At 42.4% G+C, this 20,883-nt stretch overlaps 1 protein-coding gene across 6 annotated transcripts in view; it reads right to left on the reverse strand.

Moving 5' to 3' along the window:
* The window catches only part of LOC129783020 (Golgi phosphoprotein 3-like), a 45,456-nt gene that overhangs the window by 16,835 nt on the left and 7,738 nt on the right, over positions 1-20,883 (reverse strand). For 5 of the 6 annotated variants that reach the window (XM_055792646.1, XM_055792645.1, XM_055792649.1 and 2 more), the window contains exon 3: positions 4,938-5,069. The exons of the other annotated variant lie outside the window; for it this stretch is intronic. In XM_055792646.1, the coding sequence (XP_055648621.1) occupies positions 4,938-5,069 (132 nt within the window). The remainder of the gene's footprint in view (positions 1-4,937; positions 5,070-20,883) is intronic. 6 annotated transcript variants of the gene reach the window in all.

The following is a 20,883-nucleotide window of genomic DNA, read 5'->3' on the forward strand; positions in this document are numbered from 1 at the left end:
AACACACAACAATGCATATTTATCTTTCTGATTTATGAGCTTGCACCATAGCGTCACTCAAAACCTTTATTAACCACATATAATGATATTACATATCTTCCAGTTTTATATCAAGACTCTGAATTTTTTAAGTCTAATTATACAGGTGCATACTTCAAATTGTTTTTTTAAGCTGCTAGATTTGGCTATTAATAGCCACCCATTCAGATATTCCTTTAATAATCAGCCTAAAAACACCTAACTGTAAATAAGTTTTATCTTTACTTCTTTTTAAAAACTATGTTCCAGCAATATTTTAGTTTCTTTGATGTGTCCCATATGATGTGTTTCACAGTAACCTTAGTTACACTGGATCACTCAAGCTTGCTGCAGTTGGTAACCTACTAGTCACCATCTCCCTTTAACAGGCAAGATGTGAAGTCGTCTTTTTGAGCTGTTTTATTAAACAAGCAAGCAAGCAAACAACTCACTGAAGAGATATATCCTAGAATTAAAAGCATTTCTTAAAGTAAAAATTTTTTTAAAAAGTTTAGAAAACAGTTTTTCTTATTTATTTGGGGGCAAGATACTTTTTTCTACCACTAAAAAGAAGTTTAAGAAGCTAGTCTGAACATAATACACCATGACAGGCATTTAGAGGAAAGAGCCGTAAGGAGCATAGACTCTCCCACTCAACTCAGTCAGGGTTCCATAAGCTTTTAGGAAGCCACAATACACAGCAATTTTCCTTCTAAATTTACCATTCTCTGCAGCCAGGCATACAGCACTTTCTTCTTACTTCTCTGCTATATTGCGTATTCACTGAACAGATTCTTCTGATTACCCTTCCCCTCAAACAAAAGCAGTTTGATTCACACTTCCACTGTATTTCTCTTCCCCTCCCTCTCCCAGCACATGCAGACAGGCAAAAGGGGAAGCCCAGCCACCTCTCTCCTATGCTCATGGATCTGCTCTTTCTTGAAGGAGGATTAATTAATGAATATGTCTTGGTTAACTCTCTCCAGAGTTGTAACAGCACAAGAACTGTTAGCAGAACTGCTACCTTGGACTTCCAGAGGGCAGACTTTGGCTTGTTTAGGGGCCTGGTTGACAAGAGTCCCTTGGGAGGCAGTCCTGAAGGGCAAAGTAGGCTAGAAAGGCCAGACATTCTTCAAGAAGGAAATATTAAAGGCATGGGAGCAGGCCATCGCCATGTGCTGAAAGACAAGCCAGCAGGGAAGAAGACCAGCCTGGCTGAACAGAGAGCTTTGGCTGGAACTCAGAAAAAAAAAAAAGAGAGTTTATGACCTTTGGAAGAAGGGGCAAGCAACTCAGGAGGACTACAAGGATGTCGTGAGGTTATGCAGGGAGAAAATTAGAAAGGCCAAAGCACAACCAGAATTTAATCTGGCTACTGCCATAAAAGACAATAAAAAATGTTTCTATAAATACATTATCCATGAAAGGAGGACTAAGGAGAATCTCCAGCCCTTATTAGATGTGTTGGGGAAAATGAGAAAGGATGAGAAAAAGGCTGAGGTACTTAATACCTTCTTTGCCTCAGTCTTTAACAGTTGTTCTCAGGGTACCCAGCCTCTGAGCTGGAAAATAGGGATGGGGAGCAGAATGAAGTCTCCACAGTTTGGGAGGAAACTGTTAGTGACCTGCTGTTCCACTTACACATGCACAAGTCTATGGGGCTGGATGGGATCCACCCAAAGGTACTGAGAGAGCTGGTGGAATTTTCACTGAGTCACTTTCAATCATTTATCAACAGTCCTGGCTAACCAGGGAGGTCCCAGTTAACTGGAGGTTAGCAAATGTGATACCCATCTACAAGAAGGGCAAGAAAGAGGATCCAGGGAACTACAGGCCTGTCAGCCTGACCTCGGTGCTAGGGAAGGTTATGGAGCAGATCATCCTGAGTGCCATCACACGGCACATACAGGACAACCAGGGGATCAGGCCCAGTCAGCTTAGGTTTATGAAAGGCAGGTCCAGCTTGATGAACCTGATCTCCTTCTATGACGAGGTGACCCACCTAGTGGATGAGGGAAGGGCTGTGGATGATGTCTACCTAGACTTTAGCAAAGTCTTTGACACTGGCTCCCACAGCATTCTCCTGGAGAAACTGGCTGCTCATGGCTTGGACGGGTGTACTCTTTGCTGAGTAAAAAGCTGGCTGGACTGCTGAGTCCAAAGAGTAGCAATGAATGGAGTTACATCCAGCTGGTGCCCTAAGTGGTGTTCCCCAGGGCTCAGTATTGGGACCAGTTTTGTTTAATATCTTTATTCGTGATCTGGATGAGGGGATTGAGTGCACACTCAGGAAGTTTGCAGACAACAACCAAGTTGGTGTGGGAAATGCTGATCTGCTTGAGGGTTCAAAGGCTCTACAGAGGGATCTGGACAGGCTGGACTGAATGGCTGAGGCCAGTTGTATAAGGTTCAACAAGGAGAAGTGCCAGGTCCTGCACTTGGGTCACAACAACCCCTTGTAATGCTACAATCTAGGGGAAGAGTGGCTGGAAAGCTGCCTGACAGAAAAGGACCTAGGGGTGGTGGTCAACAGACAGCTGAGCATGAGTCAGCAATGTACCCAGGTGGCCAAGAAGGCCAATAGCATCCTGACCTGTATCAGAAATAATGTGACCAGCAGGACTAGGGAAACAATCAGCACAAGTCTTATAAGGAGTGGCTGAGGGAACTGGTTTTTTTTTTTTAGTCTGGAGAGGAGGAGGCTCAAGGGGGACCTTATTGCTACCTGAAAGGAGGTTGTAGGCAGGTGGGGGTAGGTCTCTTCTGCCAGATAACAAGGGACAGGACAAAAGGAAACAGCCTCAAATTACACCAGGGGAGGTTTAGATTGGATATTTGTCACAGCACTCTCCAAGCTGAAACGAGGTCTTTTACCACCTCATACCAGCATACTCTTCATACAGTCCCTCTGCTGCCTTATCTCACCTCCTCTAGGGCATGTGTTCTCTCTCCTCTTGCTTCTTCCTCATCTGATCTCTCTTCATTGGCTCTCAACCACTTAACTTCACCAGCCACACCTGCACCTTACCTACATTGGCCAACCCACCAACCCTGAAGCCAACCCACAGTTATATATTATCAATGCTAATTAACCCAGCTTCATTCTACTACAGATATTAGGAAAAAATTCTTCACTGAAAGGGTGTTAAAACATTGGAACAGGCTGCCCAGGAATGTGGTGGAATAATTATCCCTGGAAGTGTTTAAAAAATATGTAGATGTGGTGCTTAGGGACAGGGTTTAGTGGTGGATTTGGCAGTCCTGGGTTAAGGGTTGGACTTGATTTTAAAGGTCTTTTCCAACCTAAATGATTCTATGATTCTTCATGAACTGCTCCAGCATGGGTCCCTCCCACAGGGTGCAGTCCTTTAGGAACAGATTGCTCTAGTGTGGGTCCCCTGCAGGGTCACAAGTCCTGCCAGCAAACCTGCTCCAGCATGGGCTCCTCTTTCTCCAGAGGTCCTCCCAGGAGCCTGCTCTAGCACTGGCTTCCCATGGGGTCACAGCCTCCTTTGTACGTCCACCTACTCTGGCATGGGGTCCTCCATGGGCTGCAGCAGGACAACCTGCCTCACCATGGTCTTCACCACAGGCTGCAGGGGAATCTCTGCTCTAGTACCTGGAGCACTTCGTCCCCTTCCTTCACTGACCTTGGTGTCTGCAGGGTTGTTGCTCTCACATATTCTCATTCCTCTCTTCAGCTGCAATTTGTTGTGCAGATTTCCCCCCCCCCCCCTTCTTAAATGTTATCACAGAGGCACTACCACCATCACCGATTGGCTCGGCCTCGGCCAGCAGTGGGTCTATCTTGGAGCCAGCTGACATTGGCTCTATTGGACACAGGGGAAGCTTCTAGCAGCTTCTCACAGAAGCCACCCCTGTAGCTCCCCTGCTACCAAAATGTTGCCTTGCAAACCCAATACAGACATAAAAGCTTTGGAGGGAAAAAAAATAATTGTGCAAACTAATCAATGCTGGATATGGTTAAATGGAGCTAAAAGAAGTAGGAGCTGTTTGTCTAAACAGAGGTTTGATTCAGAGGAGGAAACTGGGAGAAAGTTGGGGAATTTGTAAGCTCTCCTTTGAAAAAACTAGCAAGGGATAATATTGACATGGAAACATCTCATAAAAGATAATTTATTTTGATGGGGAGACATTTTACCATGTTTTCAATAAACTTATTTTACAAGTATCTTCTAATGTTGATGAAGTAAAAGTTCTTCAGTGTGACTTTGCACATTTTGTACTAAGGAAAAAAATCCAGTGGCAAAAGTAATAAATTAAGGAGCCTCAAATCTTAAGCCTAATTCAAGAAAGAACCTTAAAAATTTGCCCATCTTAAAGGTCAGTGGGTACAACAAATTTAACACACTGGTCACATGCTTAAACTAGATACAGTTTTGTGTTCTCAGGGGCCCAAGGTACAAGGATCGTTTCCTTCCCATGCATTGCAAGCACTAACTGCAACACTGTGTAAACCAGAATTAAACTGGTGACTTGCAGGGTACATCTGGCAGGCTGTCACTTAGCCATCCTTCTCAGCCCCAGCCCACATCTTGCCAACATTACAAAATACAGTTCCTTCAGCAGATTACAACTGGTGCTACTGGCTCTCAGCAGCAACTGCTGCCACTGCACCCTGGCCAGAGCCACTGCCAACTGTTTATGCAAGGCTTCCAACAGCAGCAGGAACACATCAAGAGAACAAAGGGAGCAGTGAACAAGCACAGAAGATTTTACAAGGCACTTCAGCTCACGGTTTAACTCTTTAGGTAACTATCTAACTTAGGTCACTACTCAGAATCCCTATCCCCATATAAAGAAAAAAAATATTTTTCTTACAACCAGTTGTAATTTATAGCTATTGTATTGCCTGGATCATGACACAAAAGTAAATGTGACCATTTTCCTCCACTTGCCTTTCTTGTTAGTAGACTTTTGCGCCTCATTCCACAAGCCTCTAACTGAAGACGCCCTCGCAATGCCAATTCAATTAACATACAGCCACGCAATCCTGAGGAGATGCAATCATTCCAGAATGATGTGTAACCCTGTGAAGAATGACAGACAGTAAGATATTTCCATCTCCACCTGAAAGTACATAGAAAAAGAGGCTTACTGGGTTCTCTAAGCAATTCTCCAGCTTTCATACACTTTGAAGTAGCATCACTAGTAAACTACCATTCCTGTACTGAAAACATGAAAGAGAAAAAAAAACCTCATTCCCTATTAGTTTTCACACTTAGTTTCTGCTCACTGAAGAGCAGGGAAACTTCGGGAAAGTGATACAAAACAAAACAGCAAGATATCAAGAACTGCAAGATATAAAGTATAATTTATATGTAGTCAAAATAAACTTATTACATTCTTAAGACATCAAGCATTTGGCATTACCAACATCACACAGGCTTATTCGAGTTTCCTGAGAAATATTAACATGATTTTACATCCATAAACAATATGGCACTAATGAAGTCATAATAAACTGAAAAATAAATATTATATAAAATATGGAGTATATTAGAAATTAAAAGTCCAAACACAAATGTGGCAATCATCACAAACCACAGAACTCATTTTTCAACTTGAATATAGTAAACCAAAAGACAAAAGTTTTCAAGCAAATATTTGGAACAGCTACTATTTTGTCATTTAAATCCTTTGAAAACATATACTTCTAAAACTTGATGCATGTTGTTGTGGTGGGTTGACCCTGGCTGGACACCAGGTGCCCACCAAGCTGCTCTATCACTCTCCTCCTCAACTGGACAGGGGAGAGAAAATATAATGAAAAGCTCATGGGTTGAGATAAGGACAGGGAGATCACTCAGCAGTTATTGCCACAGGCAAAACAGACTCGACTCGGACAAATTAGTTAAATTTATTACCATTGAAAGCAGAGTAGGATAATGAGAAATAAAACCTAAATCTTAAAAACACCATCCTCTCACACCCTCCCTTCTTCCTAGGCTTAACTTCATTCCTGAATTCTCTGCCTCCTTCCCTCAAGTGGCACAGAAGGATGAGATGGGGAACAGGGGTTGCAGTCAGTTCATCGCTTTGTTATCTCTGCCACTCCTTCCTCCTCAGGGGGAGGACTCCTCACACTCTTCCCCTGCTCCAGCACGGGGTCCCTCCCACAGGAGACAATCCTCCACAAACTTCTCCAACGCGAGTCCTTCCCACAGGCTGCAGTTCTTCATGAACTGCTCCAGCATGGGTCCCTTCCATGGGGTGCAGGAACAGACTGCTCCAGCATGGGTCCCCCACAGGGTCACAAGCCCTGCCAGCAAAACTGCTCCATCGTGGGCTCCTCTCCTTCCAAGGGTTCACAGGTCCTGCCATGAGCCTGCTCCAGCACAGGCTCTCCACGGGGTCACAAGCCTCCTTCGAATGCATCCACCTGCTCTGGTGTGGGGTCCTCCACAGGCTGCAGGTAGATATCTGCTCCACCATTAAACCTCCATGGGCTGCAGCAGGACAGCCTGCCTCACCATGGTCTTCACCACAGGCTGCAGGGGAATCTCTGCTCTAGTACCTGGAGCACTTCGTCCCCTTCCTTCACTGACCTTGGTGTCTGCAGGGTTGTTGCTCTCACATATTCTCATTCCTCTCTTCAGCTGCAATTTGTTGTGCAGATTTCCCCCCCCCCCCTTCTTAAATATGTTATCACAGAGGCACTACCACCATCACCCATTGGCTCAGCCTTAGCCAGCGGCGGGTCTGTCTTGGAGCTGGCTGACATTGACTCTATTGGACATAGGGGAAGCTTCTAGCAGCTTCTCACAGAAGCCACCCCTGTAGCCCCCCACTACAAAAATCTTGCCATGCAAACCCAATACAGTTGTTATACAGGCTGCAAAACAGCAAGCCACATTTAATCTATGAACCACACCACATCTACCATGCTTTTTCAACTATATTTCTATATTGACAGCTGTCTGCTTAAATGGCAGAACAGAATATTTGACCCAATAAATTTACTCAATATCTAGAAATACGTCTTGACTTTGGTACTCCACTGCTCAACAATTATGACCTCAAAAAACCCCACCTTATAAAAAGGATTCTATTGTAATTACAGAGTAGTCAATAGTTAAATATTAAAAAACAAGCAAGAACAATATCAAAGACAAAACATTTCTGAGAAATTATTTGTCTTTTGAGAAATGAATGTGGAAACACTTGGTATGATCTTTGAAAGACCTTTCAAAACTCATCTAGTGATGCATCTCTGTAAAAACATCCACTTTGGGATTCTTTAGAGAAAACCATAGGAAACAAGAAAAAGAACAGAGAACACTCCTTTCATAAAATATATTCTAACCAATAACAAAGACTAGCTTAAATCAAAACCAATACAGTTTTATTCTATTCTCTGTACATTGGCTGCTTTTATTTGCATTATCAGATGCATACATCTGAAGTCTGCTAAACACACAAACCAGTCACTAATGCATGTCATTAAATATTATTTCTAGGAACATGATAATATTTGTTTCCATTTAGCACTTAGCTATTTTCAAGAGCTGCATTATATAGATGTCCAATACTTCTGAACATTCTACAAAAGCTCTGAATCTCTAGAAAGTAATTACTGAAGTATGTCACAGATGTTTATTTTAAAGGCCATAAATATAAGATTGGAAAGGCATTTGAGAAATTATCTAATCAGCCTTCCACTCAGAGCTGATACTTTGTGAGTATCAGCTACTCTCATGTCAGCCATTCTGTAAATTAAGATTTTGGTTGGCACCAGACATTTCTTTGCCAAAAACCATGCAAGATAATGTGCAGTATTTGCCTGATGAAACACCCCACCCCACCCCCCCAACAAACAAAGATGATTCCTACATTCTACTATTTTCAATCAAATAGCCTCTTCATATAAAAATTATTTTTGAAATCAGACAACACATATGGAAACTAAAAATCTATTGGACAAACTTACAGCTGTGGCATGATAAATATACACTTCTTCCTATTCACAGAAAGTGTTATATTATTATACAAACAATTCAAGCACTAGAAAGGTTTTTCCCTTGTTTAGTAATGAAAATTTAATTTATTTTTAAAGTGAGTATTTTTCAATGAAGTGACATTTACTACACCACTCCTGGCAACTATTACCACATGTAAACTCCCCTGCTCCAGCAGTTATTCAACATATATGGCCTAAAGCTGTGGGTTGCAGAGAAATACAGGATCATAGGATAATTCAGGTTGGAAGGAACCACAGGAGATCTAGTTCAACTTCCTGCTGAAAGCAGGTTCAGCTATGAAGTCAAATCAAGTTGCTCAGGGTTCTATCCAGGCAAGTCCTGAAAACCTCCAAGGACAGAGATTGCACAACCATCTAACAGCTTTTAAACAAGTGATCTTGAAAGTCAGCTCAAAAAGTTTATGGACTTCATAAATGGAACTGATTGCTCTAGTGGGCTAGATGACATTAAAGTCATAGAACATATTCTGCCTCACCTTCTGTTTTGGTTATTTTGTGGTGTTTTCTTTTTTTTTTCCCAGGCTGAGTTTGCAGGTGATCCACAAGAGAAGAAACATCATATTTCAAATATACAGAGCTTATACTGCTATTAAACAGTGAGGAAAAAGATATTTTATAACAGTCAGTGTCATACTGAACATGTTTTCAATCCATTAAACTGCTCTTTCCAGATAGTTCAGGCAAATAGACTGATCGGTTTTGGCACTTACTGCAAAGACCTCAGACAACTGAAGAAACCTTCATAGAAGGCCAGTTTAGCACACAACAGTCTAACTAAATTATCCTTTAAATTAATTCAAACTTCCTGGTGTACCTGAAACAGAGTAGAAGCAGTCATTTATCTTCAACATTGCAAACAGTTCCTTGACACCTACTTTAAATGGCATACAGCATAACTAGAAAAAAGTGCACAAAAGAGAAACAATGCTCAGCATTATAGAACTACTGCCTATCAAAGAGGCTATAGATGGACAGTGAAGAAAAAGGGTAGAGAGAATAATAATGTACATAGAGGGAGAATAGATATATAGAATAATAATGTACTATTTGCACAGGAAAATTATTTTTTTCTTTTTCCACAGATAAGAACTAGAAGGTGGTAAATGAAGCTAGCTCACGAATTGGAAAAGTCAAAGGCCAACTGCTTTTCTATGTTTCTATTAAAACGTTTTCATAGGAAGGCAAAAGTTTAAAAAACCCCACACCTTTAAAAAAATGAGTTAAATTCATAGAAGATTGATAATGAAGTTTGACAGACAGCAATGGAAGCCTGGGAAGCCCCCACCCAGTTGAAGTCAGTGTACACTGGAGTAATAGTCATTCCATATTCCCTGAACATGGCCTGACCATTGCCGGTTACAGATTACGGAACAAGGATTTGGTTTGAACTTCTAACACTGTTCTCATATTATATTCCAAATACCTAACAGTCTCAAAACACTTAGATTGAAGATCAACTATCACTATTTATAGATGCAAGTTATTCCACTATTAAATGCTCTTAAATAGCACTAGTATTCTCACAAAAACACCACCAAATATTTTTGCTTTATCTGTTGTGGGAAAATCACTTTGGGGGGCAGGGGGAATTAGACAAAAATTGGGTCCTAAAAGAAACATAGTATTACAGAAAGCTTTTTAGGGTAAAATACAGGTATCACCTTCAGGATGGTTGGCATGCACGGAATCTACATCACCACAGTTCCCTAAGCAACACATCCTGCCAGCTCAGCACATGCTGATAGGAGTGATGGAGGATGGAGCAGAGTGGAGACCCCGTGGCCATGCTCTGTCATGCTCCCTGCAGGAATGGGAACTTGATGGCACCACACAGCTGATAAGCTGCATACCAGTTGTCACATGAAGAATCCATGAGGTGTCCGTGGCTGAGCCAACCACTGTGGTGAAATTACTTTCCTCAGATGAAATAATCTCATTGTAATACTAACGCACACCTCCATCTCAAAGTTACCTGTCTCCAAGGTACCACTACACCTCACTGGGCACATGATACCAGTCAGTAACAACAATATGTATGACTAGAGTCACTCAAGCTCCACCTAAATGTAAAGAAAATGGACGGGTCTTGGACTGAAATAAATCCAAAATAAAGGGGGGGACGGGGGATGGGACTGTTGTCTAAGCTTTTGAATTACCACACTGATTCAGTGTTCACAAAGCTAGGTCAAGATGACCCACTCTCTAAAGTTGTTATGAATGAAAGGACTTCTAATCAAGGGAGTCAGCCTTGGGAAGGATGAGAAACAAAGAACAGACAGTGAAAAGAACACCATTATCTAAATTATGCAGAAAGAAGCCTTCAAATGAGGAAAGTTCTGATTATGAGAGGAAACAGGATGATAAGGTGTTGCAATCCATTGACAGCAACAGAAAATTAGTTGAAAATAGGACAAAGAAAATAGTGGTAGTGGGACATCACGATCTCCAACTCAAATAGCCCCCCCCAAAGAGGGCAAAACCCCACTTGGAGAGCATGCATAGTTAGTAGAGAACTTCAGTAGTGCTATCTGAGGATGTATACTAATTTGCATTAGAAGCAAGAAACTTGTAACCTATCCTGTGTACGATGACTGAATATGCAATGTACTATAAAGTAGAAAAAGTGGACAGAGGAGGGGAAAAGTTAGAGAAGACTCCATCATAACTTCTGGGATCAGTCAACGGGCTGAACCTGTCTTCTCCCCCATAGGGACACCTACTGGGTAAGAACTTTGTCTTATGCATGCTTAATAACTAACTCACGCTAGCTGTTATTAGTGATTATAGTTTAGTTATATGTAGTTTGGTTGTATATCATTTCAAGCTTGCTTTTGTAGACAGTTTCTATCACTGGCAATCATTAATCTTTATTTGTCACAATTTTATATTAATAAAGAGTGTTATTCCGTAAACTGTTAGTGTTAACCCTTTGTGGGCACTAGCAGTCATCAGCAGCAGGTAACACATTCAAATAAAGTGGGAAGACCCACTGAGGGGTCCCCCTGATGCTGTTGCTGTGTTTCCCTGAACAAGTCAGTTGAGTCACCCTCTGATCCAGTGGGACTGTTCAATGAAGGATCCCTGTAACGGGACGCTGACAGACTGGTCAGGCACAAGGGTCTCAGCTTTCCTGGGGCGCTGATAGACAGATCAAACACCCGGGGCTGAGGGAATCTCCCCCCCCCCCCCCCTTTTACATGACATCTGTCTTATTACAAGTCTTAAAATTTAATAGACATCCTAACTCAATTAAATACTTATTTCATTAAAGTTGCTAAGCAGGGAATTATTTCTATCTGACAGCAATCACACTAGAATAGCACTTTAAGCTATTAATAGCTCACCAAACAAAATTTTAAATCTACATTGATTGTTTCAAAGATCAAAAAGTTTACAACTATCATGCTTATTTATGCAAAGATAGCACAAAAGCATTTTTTTGTCAGAGCTGACCTAGAAATTTTCAAGTAAAAACTAGTTCTGCTATAAAAGCATAAAGGGAAATGAAAATAAGGTTTATAACAGAAACTTGTTACCATATTAACTTTCAAAGCTCAGACTTTCCACCCAGGTATGGCAAAGCACAGAGCTAAGACTAAGATCCTCTTTAAAGAATAAGTTATCCAAAAATCCATGTTCATTAGACTATTTCTCTTCCACCACCTCTTGTAGCATTTCTTCACTTTCTCCTCTTCCCATGCCCCTTACCCAACTTCCAAGCTCACACGTCTTCCTGTTCAGTTATCCATTAATCACTTGAAACTCTCACATGTTAAATACCGTCCATCTCCCAACAATGGCACTGTGTCTCAGTGTTACCCAACCTACCTTATCTTCTACTCCCTGCTTTTACCTTGCCTCTTCAGCTGCACTTCCCCACCACCAAACTGTGATACTCTCTCTCCTACTGCAGCCCCCTTCCCCATCTCATTTTACTGTGACATGTAATACATTACCTTTTCACTTCCAGGTTTATAAAGATCTAAATTTCTGTGACCCTCTGAAGTACTGAGGCCTGAGCAACAGGCCCTGAGCCAAAGCTGACCTCTAGATGAACCCGCCAACTGAACGTTTTTTATATATATATATATATATATTTTTAGTATCCAATCATTAGTGAAATATGCATGATCATTAGTGAAAGATGTAGCTTGGATAAAATATAATCATTAGCAAAGATATAGTGCATCCTTCCTTGCTTAGAGGCAGGTGGTCAAAGCCATGAAACCAGATATATAGCCTTGTTTGCAAACCAGTGGTTAAAATCAAGTAGATAAGGGAAAATCCCTTGGTTCCTCCCTGAGCCCTGGGCAGGCTTTGGTGGGATCTAAGAGGACAGTGAAACCAGATGTTTCCACATTTGAAATTAGGTGAACTTGTTTATTCAACAGTATAAAAGCTGGACCCTCTTACAGCAATTTTGGAGACCTCACCTATGAGTGGATGTACTGTGTAGGACCTCCAATTGCTGGGAAAGGTTCTCCAACTCCTCTCTGTAACCAGGGCACCCCAGCAACCGCAGATCTGGATGATGGTAAAGTATTAGGGCAACCGGTGATGTATCTTTCTTAACCACTATAGTCAGTCATATGTGGTAGTGATTAGGTGCATTACCTTGTCTTGGTTTATTCTTGCTGTATTATTCCACTTACTATTTATTTCACTTACTATTCTATTGCTTTAAATGTAAGTAAAGATAAACTCACTTCTTTAACTAGGTGTCTGTGTCCTTTGTGCTGACCCTGTCTATTGGCAAAACATGGGTTGACCCTGGCTGGAAGCTAAGTCCCACACAACTGATCCTCCAGTCCCTCCCAGCAAGATGGGGGGAGTGAATAGGAAGAAGAAAAGTGGAAAAAAACCCCGAACAAAACCCAACCAACCAAAACAAAACAAAACCCTAAAACCATGTGATGCAGACATTCACTCACCACCTCCCTGAAGTACTGGGAACCTCATGACAGACCCTGAATAAAGTTAGCTTTTAGATTAATTCAACAACCTAACCACCTGCCTAAGCATATATGGTGTCAGCTTTGCTATTTTGGTATATTAAACTTATGATTGTCATTTTGAAATAACAATAATCAAATAAAGGAAGTAGTCTAAGCAGAAACAGTCTATCCTTGTCTGGGAGCATGTTGCCAGACCCTCCAGATATTTCCATACTTGAAATTATCCTGTCTTGTGACACGCCCCAGATGGTTTGACCAGATATTTTGTTAAATTTTTAATAGTTAAAAATATCTCTTCTGGGCTCCTCCCTGAGCCCTGGCCGGGCTTGGGACAGAATCCAACGGGGGGGAGTTACTCCAGATGTTCCTGCCCTTGAAATTATGAAAGGTGCTTGTTCAACTGTATAAAAGCTAGACCCTCTTGCAGCGACTTTGGAGACCTCACCTATGAGGGGATGCCCTGTGTAGGACTTCCCAATTGCCATGACAGATTCTCTAAATCCTTGCTGCAACAGGGGCTCCCCAGAGACTGCGGATCTGGATGATGGTAACGTATTAGGGCAATTGGTGATGTATCTTTCTTAATCACTATAGCTAACCTTAAGTAATAAAGATTAGGTGCATTACCTTGCTTATCTATTTAGTTGCTTGAACTATTGTAAGCTAATCCTTTTGTATATGTATATTGCCTTATTTTCTGTATTAATTTGGAACAAACAATAAATTAAGGTTATTCTCTTTATTGGTGTCTGTGTGCTATGTATTGACCCTGTCAATTGACAAAACACTCCCACATGCAGACCGATGTCCAGCCAGTTCCCAAGCAATGACCAACCTACCAACACCCCCCCTCCTATTTTATTGCTGACCATGACACTATACAGCATATATCCCTTTGGTCAGTTGGGGTAAGCCGTGCTGGCTGGCCCTCCTCCCAGCTTCTTGTGTACCTTGAGCCTACTCACTGGGGGTGTGCAGGGTAAGAAACAGAGGCACCCTTGACACTGTGCAACCACTGTTCAGCAACAGTTAAAACATGAGTGTGTTATCAACACTGTTTTGTGTTATCAACATTGTTTTGCTTAAAAAAAAAAAAAATAATCAAAAACCTAGCACCATACTGGCTGCTATGAAGAAAATTAACTCTCCCCAGCCAGACCCAGTACACTCCTCTTAAAAATGTTAAGAAAACCCAAATCTGGTATGTCCGTCTAATGTAGACAATGGAGGTCTAATATTGGCTGACTAAAGAATAGGTGGAAGTTTCACTGACTTTAACTAGACCACATTAAAACTACAATTCCCTCCTCTGGGGTTATAAATATACTTTATCTGCCCCCAAATACAACAACTATCCCTCTTCTACCTTTTCTTCTACAGTTGTTACAATTTAAAATTTAAAACTGGGGAGCTGTACAATGTTTCATTTTGAGGTGATTTGCATCACACTAATGATGTGGATGGATTTCCAGAATAATGTTTTGGGTGTTAAAAAAAAAAAAAAAAAAAAGCGTAATGGATAGGAATTCCTCTCTTTGTCTAAACTTCCCCTAGTTTCATTTCTGTTTTTTGAACAGGTCTCTCAATGGTTTCACTTATCCAGGTGCAAAAATTTTTCAAGAAACAGACTATCTCATAATAATGACATGTCAAGATTTTCACTATAAAAAAAAAAATTCCACTCATTTCACTGCTCTCACATTAAAAGGAACAAGTTCTTCCATTTAGTACTTAACATGTACTAACTGTAAATTGAAAGTCTCATACACAGACTGCAGATGCTGCTAAAGCAGAAGTCCCATTTAAACATCCAGCATACGCAAAGCAGCTATAATTAGCGCTTCCTAAGTGTTTATTATAGAACAAACATCCATCTGGCATTTACCTCAACCTAGACAATAAATGTTATACCTGCCTTCTCCACTGTGCAATACAGAATACATACTGAAAAGGCAACATAATATGTATGGAATGTTTCTCTTGTGGCATAGACCGTCAAATATGGAAGTGCCAGAGTAAAAAAAAGAGTCTACTAATGTAAAAAAGGGATGTGCAATGTGCTGGGCAAAAGTTTGCTAAATACAAACCTCATGGTACAGCCTGTATAAAAAAGACACCAAGCCTGGCAGTTAAGGACTCTAACTAATACAATCACGATGCTATCTAGTAAGACCATAAAGACAGATGACTAGAAAGCGTATAGCAATAAGTAGCATACAAGTGCTTAAAGGAATATCAGCAACAGAAAGATATGCAATAAGCCAAATAGCCTAATAAATAAATCCTGTACCATCCTGTCCTGGTTTCAGCTGGGATAGAGTTAATTTACTACTCTAGTAGCTGGTGCAGTGCTGTGTTTTTGATTTGGTGTGAGAATAATATTTATAACACACTGATGTTTTTAGTTGCTGCTAGGTAATGTTTATACTAAGTCAAGGACTTTTCAGTTTCTCTGGCTTTGCCAGCCAGAAGGCTGGAGTGGCACAAGAAATTGTGAGGGGGCACAGCCAGGACAGCTGACCCAAAACAGCCAAAGGGATATTCCATACCATAGAATGTCATGTTCAGTACTTAAAGTGAGGGGAGCTGGCTGGGGCCTGCCTGCTGACAAGGGACTGGCTGGGCACTGGTCAGCAGGTGGTGAGCAATTGTATTGTACATCACTTGTTTCCTTTTCTCCCTTCCCTTTGGATTTTGTTCTTCTCCCCTTCTCCCTCTTCTCATTATAATTGTTGTTATTATTATTACTGTTTCTATTTTATATCAATTATTAAATTGTTCTTATCTCAACCCTTGAGTTTTGTATTCCTTCCCGATTCTCCTCCCCATCCCTCCAGAGGTGGGGGGAGTGAGCGAGCTGCTGCATGGTACTTAGTTACCAGCTGGGGTTAAACCATGACAGTCCTTTGGGGCACCCAATGTGGGGCACAAAGGGTTGAGATAACAACAGATCTGACTAGAGTGTATTAGAATGACATTGTTCTATTTATTGTCTTGGATTAATAATCACTGGCCATGATGCTGATTTCTTTGCTCTTAAAGATGCTCAGGCTTGCATTATTTACTTGACTTGCATTATGTGTTCCCTGTTGTGCCAATTTTTGTCCTTGGGGCCTGGGCTACAGTTATCATTGTGTTGTACTATATAGTGCTGGCTTCTCATACGATATACTCGCTGGTCATTAAACTAATCCAATCTGCGTATTCAATATTGTTTGTCGACCCTGTTCTTCGGGTGGCCCCTGGCGGGGAATACTAACAACTGCACGTTTGGCTTTTCTGTTTCAGAGGCTACGCCTTCCCCTTCTCCACAGGGCTAATTACTGGAGCATTTAAGACTTTTGGAAATTCTTATTATCTTTGGGCTGTTGGAACCAGCATAGCACTGGCCCTGATCTTATTGCTAGTAATGCTGAATGTGGTTTTGACCTCCTGGACCTGATTGAGAATTAAGCAACTAACTGTAACTCCTCTAGCCTCCATGGTGGGCACAGAGGCTACTCCAGCCCCTGCAACAACTGATGCAGAAGACCAACCCATGTCAGTATCAGTTGCCTCTATACACAAGAAGAAACGGACACAGAAAACAGCTCGTACAGCAAAGAAAGATGAAGCAGGGCCACCACAGGAAGAGGAGGAAGGAGCAGAACAAGAGATAACCACTCGATCCCTATCCCTGAATAAGCTGCGGGATATGCAGAAAGATTATGCCCATCATCCAGGTGAACACATTGTCACCTGACTCCTTCAGTGCTGCGATAATGGGGCTAATAGATTGGAATTAGAGGGTAGGGAAGCCAAGCAGCTGGGATCACTTTCTAGGGAAGGGGGCACTGACAAGGCAATTGGAAAAGGGACACAAGTCCTCAGCCTCTGGAGGTGACTCCTGCGATGCATTAAGGAAAGGTATCCCTTCAAGGAGGATATTACATGTTGCCCAGGAAAGTGGACTGCAATAGAGAAACGTATCCAGTACCTGAGGGAATTAGCTGTGAAACAGATGATTTATTATGACCAGAAAAATGCAGTTACCCACAGATCCCAATGAAATCCTATGCACATGACCCACGTGGTGGAAAATTTTTACAGAGCGCACCATCATCATATGCCAACTCATTGGCAATAACGAGCTGCAGAGATGACGTGCCACCAACAGCGGATGAAGTGATTCACCACCCCGGAACTATGAAGATAGCATCTCTACTCCCATCATCTCAGCTGTGGAGAGACTGATGCAGTGACTCGACGAGGACAGATCCTACTCCCCACCAGTACGGACCCACATCTCAGATATAAAAGCAAGCACACTTCTGCTCAAGAGAGAGAATATAAGAAATACACACCATATGGCACCCTGTGGTTTTACTTGCAGGACCACGGAGAGGACATGAGGAGGTGAGATGGAAAACCTACCTCAACCCTGGAGGCACGGGTATGTGAATTGCAAGGAAAAACAATCACGAACAGGGAGTCTTCCATGAAGGTTGCTGCTAAAGTCTCCAGAAGGCAGATTCCCAGAGAGATTGAAAGGGCTGATTTTACTCTCAATCGTGTGAAAAAGAGTTCTAATACATTTTTACAAGACATAAGTGGGCAGGACTACTAAACACTACATCCACCCTGCACCACTTCCCACCTAGGTGGAGAATCCTACGACCAGGACTAGAGAGGCCCTGCCTCCAGCCAGGTGGAAGAAAGGCATAACCAGGTTTAGTGGACTGTGTGGATTCGATGGCCTGGCACATCAGACCCACAGGAATATAAAGCTCTAATAGACACCAGTGCACAGTGTACTGTAACACCATCAAGCTATGAAGGGGCAGAACCAATTAGTATTTCTGGAGTGACAGGGAAATCCCAACAGCTAACTGTATTGGAGGCTGAAAAAAGCCACATTGGGAATGAGGGGCAAAAACTCATCCCATTGTGACTGGCCCAGAGGCTCTGCATCCTTGGCATAGACTGTCTCAGGGGAGGGTATCTCAAGGATCCAAAAGGTGGGCTTCTGGTATAGCTGCCTCGGAGACGGAGGAAATTAAGCAGCTTTCTACTTTGCCTGGCCTTTCAGAAGACCCTTCTGTTGAGGGGTTACTGAAGGTTGAAGAACAACAGGTGCCGATCACTACCACAGCGGTGCACTGGCGGCAATACCACACCAACCGAGACTCCCTGATTCCTATCCATAAGCTGATTCATTGACTAGAAAGCCAAGGAGTGATCAGCAGATCTGCTCACCCTTTAATAGCCCCATATGGCCAGTGCAAAATTCTAATGGAGAATGGAGACTAACAGTGGACTATTGTGGCCTGAATGAAGTCACGCTGCCATTGAGTGCTGCCGTAGCAGACATGCTAGAACTTCAATATGAACTGGAATGAAAGGCAGCCAAGTGGTATGCCACTACTGATATTGCAAATGCGTTTTACTCTATCCCTTTGGCTGCGGAGTTCAGGCCATAGTTTGCCTTCACTTGGAGGGGTGTCCAATGCACCTCGAATGGACTCCCCCGGGGGTGGAAACACAGCCCTACCATCTGCCATGGACTGATCCAGGCTGCCCTGGAACAGGGTGAAGCTCCGGAACATCTGCAGTATATTGATGACATCATCATATGGGGCGATACAGCAGAAGAAGATTTTGAGAAAGGGGAGAAGATAGTCCAAATCCTTCTGAAAGCTGGTTTTGCCATAACACAGAGTAAGGTCAAGGGACCTGCACAGGAGATCCAGGTTTTGGGGAATAAAATGGCAACATGGACGTCGTGAAATCCCAATGGATGTGATCAACAAAATAACAGCTGTCTCCACCAACTAGAAAGAAACACAGGCTTTCTTAGGCACTGTGGGTTTTTGGAGAATGCATGTTCCAAATTACAGTAGGACTGTAAGACCTCTCCATCATGTGACCTGGAAGAAGAATGATTTCAAATGGGGCCCTGAGACATGACAAGCCTATGAACAAATTAAACAGGAGATAGTTGTAGCCTTTGAGCTAGTCCTGATAGGGCAAGATGTAAAAAATGTGCCTTATACCACAGCCAGGGACATTGTCCTACCTGGAGCCTCTGGCAGAAAGTACCAGGGGAGACTTCATGTTGACCCTTGGGCTTTTGGAGTTGGGGATACAGAGAATCAGAGGCCCACTATACCCCAAATGAGTAAGATATATTGGCAGCTTATGAAGGGGTTTGAGCTGTTTCAGAAGTGATTGGTATTGAAGCACAGCTCCTGGCACCCTGGTTGCCAATGCTGGGCTGGATGTTTAAAGGGAGGGTCTGCTCTACACATCACACCATGGAATATGTGAGTCACACTGATCACACAATGAACTTGAATAGGAAATCTCAGTCATCCAGGAGTCTTAGAAGTGATCACAGACTTGCCAGAAGGCAAAGATTTTGGAATGTCACCAGAGGAAGAGGTGACACGTGCTGAAGAATCCCCATTGTATAATAAATTGCCGGAACATGAGAAGCAATATGCCTTGTTTACTGAGGAGTCCTGCCATATTGTAGGAAAGCATTGGAGGTGGAAGGTGGCTGTATGAAGTCCCCTACAAGTCACAGAAACTGCTGAAGGAGAAGGTGAATCAAGTCAGTTTGCAGAAGTGAAAGCTATCCAGCTGGCTTTAGACATTACTGAATAAGAGAAATGGCCAATACTTTACCTCTATACTGATTCATGGATGGCAGCAAATTAAAAGAACCAGCAGGTAGATCAGGCAGCCAAGATTGAAGTGGCTCAGGTGAATCTGGATTGGCAACACATGTTCGAATTATTCATAGCCCACTGGGTCCATGACACCTTAGGCCATCAAGGAAGAGATGTAACATATAGATGAGCTCATTATCGAGGGGTGGACTTGACCATGGACACTATTGCACAGGTAATCCATGAGTGTGAAACGTGCTGCAATTATGCAAGCCAAGCAGTTAAAGCCTCTCTAGTATGGAGAACAATGGCTAGAACATAAATATGGGGAGGCTTGGCAAATTGACTATATCACACTCAAACAGACCCACCATGGCAAGCGCCATATGCTAACAATGGTGGAAACAACCACTGGATGGCTGGAAACATATCCTGTGTCCCATGCCACTGCCCTGGGCCTCGAAAGGCAGGTCTTATGGTGACATGGTACCCTAGAAAGAATTTAATCAGACAACAGAACTAATTTCTGAAACAACTTCAGACACCTGGGCCAAAGAGCATGGCATTGAGTGGGTATCCCCTATCATGCACCAGCCTCTGGGAAAATTTTACAATGTAAAGGACTGTTAAAGACTACACTGAGAGAAATGGGTGGTGGGACCTTCAAACATTGGGATACACATTTAGCAAAGGCCACCTGGCTAGTCAATACTAAAGGATCTGCCAACCAAGCTGGCCCTGCCCAATCAAAGCTTTTACATACTGTAGAAGGGGATCAAGTTCCTGTACTACACCTTGAAATTATGCTTGGGAAAACAGTCTGGGTCATTCCTGCCTCGGGCGAAGGTAAAAGCATTCATGGAATTGGTTTTGCTCAAAGACCTGGATGCACTTGATGGGTAATGTGGGAGGATGAGGAAGTTTAATGTGTGCCTCAAGGGGATTTGATTTTGGGTGAAAATAGCCAATGAATTAGGTGATGTTGTTACATAATTTTGTATATTGTCACTTCTATATGCCCATTATTGCACTGGGTACCTTGCAGCACTCGTTCCTGCCTTCTTGATTTGGAGATCCGAACCTGACTCCCTTCCAATTGCCATACCAGTGAAGAATGACTTTGGTGAAACCAGATCAGCACAGTCGTGATAGAATGAGAACTGACTTTAAGAAGCAACAAACCAGCACCTCATACCGTCTTTGGAGCCCGACATCATGGACTAAATGAACTCAATGGACTTTAGAGGGATGGTCCATA

The sequence above is a fragment of the Falco peregrinus genome, chromosome W (genome assembly GCF_023634155.1).
Source record: "Falco peregrinus isolate bFalPer1 chromosome W, bFalPer1.pri, whole genome shotgun sequence".
Taxonomy (NCBI): Eukaryota; Metazoa; Chordata; class Aves; order Falconiformes; family Falconidae; genus Falco; species Falco peregrinus.